Source organism: Chrysochloris asiatica, unplaced genomic scaffold, assembly GCF_000296735.1.
Source record: "Chrysochloris asiatica unplaced genomic scaffold, ChrAsi1.0 scaffold00003, whole genome shotgun sequence".
Lineage (NCBI taxonomy): Eukaryota > Metazoa > Chordata > Mammalia > Afrosoricida > Chrysochloridae > Chrysochloris > Chrysochloris asiatica.
This window is the reverse complement of record NW_006408521.1, coordinates 30,852,832-30,859,326: the sequence shown is the minus strand read 5'-3', so window position 1 is coordinate 30,859,326 and position 6,495 is coordinate 30,852,832. Positions and strand designations below refer to the sequence as shown.

The 6,495-nt window shown below is 49.4% G+C and overlaps 1 protein-coding gene across 1 annotated transcript in view; it reads right to left on the bottom strand.

The window, feature by feature from the left end:
• NEURL1 (neuralized E3 ubiquitin protein ligase 1) overlaps positions 1–6,264 on the bottom strand; it is a 78,114-nt gene extending 71,850 nt beyond the window's left edge. Inside the window, exon 1 of the mRNA XM_006831314.1 lies at positions 5,795–6,264. Coding sequence (XP_006831377.1) covers positions 5,795–5,879 — 85 coding nt within the window. The 5' untranslated portion in view covers positions 5,880–6,264. The remainder of the gene's footprint in view (positions 1–5,794) is intronic.
• Positions 6,265–6,495: the final 231 nt, after the last annotated feature.

Genomic DNA, 6,495 nt, shown 5'->3' with positions numbered 1-6,495 from the left:
CAGTGAGATGGATTGGCAATATGGCAGCATCACTGGGCTCAAGCATGGCAACCATTGTGAGATTGGCCCAGGATCAGGCAGTATTTCTTTCTGTTGTGCATAGATAGGACCGCTATGAGTCGATACCAACTTGATGGCACCTAACAACAGCCCTGAGAAATTGAGTCAGTGGGTCTGGGCTGGGAGGCTGGGAGTCTGCAGTTCAGATATACCAGTTGATGCTGGTGTAGCTATTGGAAAAACTTTGAGAAACACTAGCCCAAAGGAACAGAAATTTCCTTGAAAGGATTACATGGATAAAAACCATGCAGGGGTGTAGGCTAGACTAGGAATTCTAGGCTTCAGCCTAGCCCTCTTAGGACTCTAGTTGACCAAGGGAGGAAGCATCAAGATCTCCAAAATAAATCATTTGGGAGGAGATAGTAAGAATGATGCCACAATGTGAAGAACACAACCAATGTCACCGAATTATCCAAGTAGAAATTGTTGAATGGGTGTATATTTTACTAAGTATATTTTCACCAAAGTGCAGAGACCAGGAGAGAGTTCCCCAGCCTTCTCCACAATGGAAAACAGAACCCACACGAGACTGACTTTGTGGAGGCAGAATATAATGGTCACAAGGATGAATTCTAAAATCAGAGAGGCTTGAATCTCAGCCTCATCAGTTAGTAACTGGATGGTTTTTGATAAATTACTTAAATTCTCAGAGCCTCTTTTCTAATCTATAAAACGGTGACAGCCATATCTCTCTCAGTAGATTGTCTACAGGATACAATGGAAGTAATCTATGTATGGCACATAGTAACCTCCCAACACATGGTAGCTATTATAAATATTATTAGGATGAACCAAATAGGGTTCAAAGGCAGACCTGTGCTAAAAGCTACCAGGGATGGGTAGGATGCTTAGGCTGGGTGTCCAGGGTTCAACATGGGCACATCAGCCCATCCTCTCTGACGTCTCCAGGTGGCACCCCAGTCTGTCTGCTGCAGCACTGGGGGCGGAGAGCTGAATGAGCTCACCTCATCTGCAGGCACCATGACAACCCAGAAGGAGCCCAGACAGGAGCTACGGGAATATCTGTGGCCAGAGAATGGTCTTAAATATCTGATTCAGGGGAGAGAGACGCAATGAAAACAGGACTTCAAAAGGATGACCCTGGAAGCATCTGGGAGACACCAGAGACAGAAAAGCCAAGTCAGAGGGCAGTTGTTGCAGTATCCAGGGTGGGGAGGGAAGGATCCCACAGGGAAGTAGCCTCAAGAATGTGAAGGTAGGAAATGACTAGGACCTAGTTCTAGGAGGACCCACTTCCATCCCTCCAGAAGGCAGTGAGAAAGTTCAGCTCTGCAGACATTCTCCCAGCACCTGGAGGAATTAAGCCTGACCTAAGCAACTCCTCCCTCAGCCTGACCTTGCACATGGCCAAGACAGAAAACAAGAGGTGTCTGGCTGGCATCACACTGGAGGGAGACCGTCTCTCTGTGGCTGTCAAAAGCAGTGGTCTGTGACAGTGCCCAAGTCAAGAATGCTGCTGCCGTTAAGTGCTGTGGAGTCAGTTCCGACTCATATCGACCCTGCACAGGGTTTCCAAGGCTGCAAATCTTTATGGGAGCAGAAAGCCTTATCTTTTTCCCGCAGAATAGCTGGTAGTTTTGAACTGCCGACCTTGAGGTTAGCAGCCCGATTCATAACCACTACACTACCAGAGCTCCTTAAGTCAAGAATACCACCTTTAAAAAGATGTGAAGTCCATAACTAGGTATACCCCTAAAGAAACTGAAGTCAGGTGTTCAAACAAAAGCTTAGGCACAGATGTTCATAGCAGCAATATTCAAAATAGACAAAAGGTGAAAGCAACCCAAATGTCCACCAATGAATAAACAGAATGGAATATTATTCAGCCATGAAAAGAAAAGAAATGCTGACTCATACTACGGCCCGAATAAACCTTCAAAATGTTAGAGTGAGTACAAGAAGCCAGGCACAAGAGCCCATGAACTATTCTATGATACCATTTATAGGAAACAGTAAGAATAGGTAAATCCATGTCGTGTGTGCTGTGGAGTGCATTCCTACCCACAGGGAGCCTATGCCACAGAATAGAACAGCTCAAACTGCAGTCTTTGAGAGAGGAGACTGATAGGCCTTTGCTCCCATGGAGTTGCTGCTAGTGGGTTTAAACTACCAACCTTCTAGTTAGCAGTCTAGTGCTTAACTGTTGCACCACGATTAATGGTAAATTCATAGAGACACATGATAGATTACTGGTTACCACATGCTGGGGAATGAGAGAGTGGGAAGTGACTAGTTAATAAACAGAGAGTTTCCTCCAAGTCTTTGCTGTCTGTCCCTCCTGCTCACTCCTGCCCACACCCTAGTACTCCCCTGCCATCTATCCATTCCTACAGCCCTCTCCAGGTCCAGCTCAAATCCCTCCCTGATCTCCCATCTCTGACCATTGCCCACACATCTAGGGTTTCAACAGTTCATCCGAGACTTGACTGCATTCGCTCCCTCTGAGACCTTAGGATGTTTCAGCCTTGCCTTTCCAAGTAGGTCTTCAGCCTGTGAAAGTTCGGGGATGCTGGAGCCCTCATCCCTGATTCAGACACATAGCAGCTCCTCAGTAACTGCCTAGAGCCCAGAGCTAGACCACGGATGATCTCTCCTCTCAACACTCCTTGACCATACTGCTCAGACTCCAGTGGGAATCATCAATTGGGGAATGAGGTCAGTGCATCTCCAGGAGGGTGACTAAAGTCAACCACCCAACAGGTAATGATGAACCCCATATCATGACACCCTGGCAGCCAGACCAATCTTAGATCTCCAGTTCATTCCAGGCTTCCCTATTATGTCAGGTCCTTCCCAGTTCTTTTCATTAAAATGGTAATGATTAATACAGACTGCAATTAAAGAAGGAGAGGAACAATCAAGACCGTTGCCTTTCCCACACCCCAACCCACTGCCCAGAGCACACTTCTAGATGGATCCTGATAAGCACCACAACTGAATTCTGAGAGTACAGAAGCAATTCCAGCAGGACAGTCACAGAATCACAGCCAATAGCATCACCAACACAAATACAATTAGATTGGGATTCTTGATGACCCTGATATGTCAAAGAAGACACCTAGGTCAATGACGACACTTAGAAGGGCTTTTGGAGCAAATACTAAATATTTATGGAATGAGGTGATGATGCTGTTAAGGCAGGGGAGACAGAAACAGGTCCCTAGAAGTCAGGCTGAGAAGGAGGATGACTAGACTCTGGATGAAGGGCAGAGGCTATCCATACGTGGTCTTCATCTTGGGCTTGTAGAAGTAGTATCAAAATTCCCATAGCTACCTCCCGTAAGGGAGAGCTTATCTGAGTAAATCAAGCCTGAAGGGAGATAGACAGTGGGAGGGAAAATTCTAGGAGGAGGAGTTCTGCACCATTTACTGCTGTAGAAGAGTAGCTGGTCCCTGCAAACCAGAGGGACAACATAAGAGGACTTTCCCAGACCAGAAAGATGAGGATTCAGTCAGTGAAGGGAGCCAGAGTGCAGGCAGGGAGGTGGGGAGACCTGAGACCCTTTCCTGCCCCTTGCCAAAGACTCCAGCCACAGAGACCTCCAATCCTTACAGTATCAAACTTAAGGTAAAAGGAGGTATAATTAGTGAAGCCTCCTCTGGTTTCCATGGGGTCAAAAACAGAGCAGGACCTCCTCAGGGGTCAATCTGTGGGCACTGAATGGCCAACTCAACTGACTGGTCCCCATCTAACCCCTGCCTCTGAAGGACAAAGCCTGGCTTTGCCACTTGACTGACTGGCCAGGTAATCTGGGCAGTCGCTACCCCCCTCCCTCATTCCTCTCACTTGTAAGGGAGGTGGTCGAAATGCATGATGTCCCTAGGTTCCTCCATCATTAAGACCTGGCTTCCAACTCTTAAAATAGCCAACAGCCTTCATACAAATTAGCAACCCATACCTTATTTCTAATTATAAAATTAATATCTGCTTAGTGTGAATGGTTTAGAAAAGAGCAAAATATTTTTTAAAAAAGAAAAGAAAAAAACAATTTTCTGTGATCTCATTGTCCAGGATGGGGTGATTGCTAACCTTTTGGAAAAAAAAAAAAACAAAAAACTTTTGTTTTGTTTTGTATTCACATCCCTTTTAACAAAATTGGGATCGTACAGACCATACAATCTTGTGTCCTGTTTTTTTCACAGTCAGGGGCCGTATTTTCCCTAGTCATCAAATATTCTTTCAAAACATCATATTAATGACTGCATAGTACTCCACCAAGAGGATGTAGCATGATTACTGGACATTTGGATTTTTTTTTTTAGTATAAATAACACTGCCAAGAACATCCTAGCCTAGTGTCTAAGAATCTGCCTGCATCTCCATTTTGCTAGAAATCAGGTCCTTGAAGTAGAATTACAAAGTCTATGAACTCTGTTTTTAAAGGGTCTTGCCATGTAACATCATATTCATTCCCAGAAAGACACAACAAACCCACTGATTTTCTTGAGTCAGATGAGAGCTGAAGTTCTGAAAGCACAGGAGTCAAAATGCAGGACTAGTCCCATCTCTCCTCTCCCCTAGTCTTGAAAATTGAGTGTCCAGTGAAAGAGTGGCCAGAATTCCAAGTCAGAAGAGGTAAGTCTGCAACCTAGCTCCAACTCTTGTGGAGCCAGGTTTTGAGATCTGAAACAAGACTTGATTCTCATCAACTACAAAATGGGTGTGCTTAGCTCTGCTCTGTTGACTATCCACAGCAATGGAAGTAGTTATGTGAGAAGGTGTTTGTGAAAGTTTTTTTTTTTCTCTAAAATTTGAATGATTTATGTCAAAGGACACTTCACTTATCTTTCTCATATCTGGAGTGGGTGTGTGTGTGAGACAGAGAAAGAGAGGACAAAAAAAAGCCCATGGGATTTCCTAGCCCTGAGATGATCTACAAGGCACTCTTAGCTGTCAGAATGCCCAAGACAAGTGCTGTTGGGTCTGATGGTGACTGAAAAGCAGTGTTTTGAAAGGAATTGTGTCTGAGGACCTGGGAGACCCATAGGTGTTTTCCAGAGGTCAGAGTTATCTATGGAAGCTTCAAGGCTTTGAGGAGGACCGCCCCTTCCTCCAAGGATGCCAGGTGGGTAGGGGGACTTGGAGGACAAAGACCTTCATGGTTAATGTCTCTCTGTTTCAAGGAATCCAGTCCCTCCTTTCTAGGGTTCCAACTGGACATCTGGTCTTTGAGGATATGGAAAGCCAAGCAGATTCAGTCGATGCAAAAAGGCCAGAGCTGCAGAGGACTCCAGGGCCCATCAGCTCTGATCCCTTCTCCCAGGCTGCTGTCATTCATTTCTGAATTCTTAAGACCCTCCCATTGGAAATGCAACTAGTGCTTCCAGCCTAACCTGTCCATCTCTAGACCTCTCCATGAGAAGCGCAGTTGACCCGCCTAGCATCCTGCTACACTCCCCTCTCTACCTGGCAAATGCTCATCCTGTCCTTCTTTCCCCACCCCTTGCACACCAGTCTGGAATCATGGCCAGAGGGGACGCCGGTGACGTTCCCTGTGTAGGCAGAGAGAACTGCGCAGACCCCACGGAACGGAACGCCATCCTCCCCGATTCTCACCACCACCACTAGTAGCCCCCGCCCTCAGTCCACCTCGGAGGCCAGATGTGCATCTTCTATCTTCAAATACGCACAACAGGTGGCCCTGCCAGTCTTCCCCTCCCACGCCTCTCCACCTGCCCCTCCACCTGCGCCCCGTCCTCCGCTGCGCCTTACCTTTGAGGTTCTGGGGGTGGCCCCGCGGTGCCCGGCTCGGGTTTCCTCGGGGCAGAGAGGGGATGCTGGAGAAGTTGTTACCCATGGCATTAGGCCCCTGGGGGGGTTGGCACTGGCTGGGGGCAGGCAAGGCTGGCAAGGAGCGGAGGTGCTGTGGGCAAGTGGTGCGCGCGCCTGTGCGCGCCGCCGGGGGAGGGCCCCGCCGGGGCTGTGGCCGCTCCGCTCCTCTCCGCCTTCTTTGGGCTTGGCGGTCCTCGGCGGGTCCTGCCCGCGAGGGTGGTCTCGCTCGAGTCAGCTACCTGCCTCCCATTCCCCGTGGCGGGGGCGGGGGCCGCGGGCGGGGACCGGCAGCGTCCCGAGCTCCCCTCTTCCTCCCGCAGGCGCTCGGGTTCCGGCTGGCGGTGGGCGGCGCGGGGACTCCAGCGCGCTCCTCCGGGGCCATAGAATCAGGGCCCCGGGCGCCGGCGCTCAACTGCTGGGCCGGCCTGAGACCCGGCAGCCGGGAAGCAGGCTCGCTCCCCGCCCGCGGGGACGGCCGCTGAGGTGACGTGCGTGGCCCCTGCCCGCCGGAGGGTCTGCATGGAGTGGGGCGCTCCCAAGGTGCTTGGTGTTCCCCCACCCGACCGTCGCCTTGTGCACCGGCCGACTCCCTCTCCCTCCCGCCCTAGTCCCCCAGCCCCCCCAAGCTGTCGCCCAGGTTC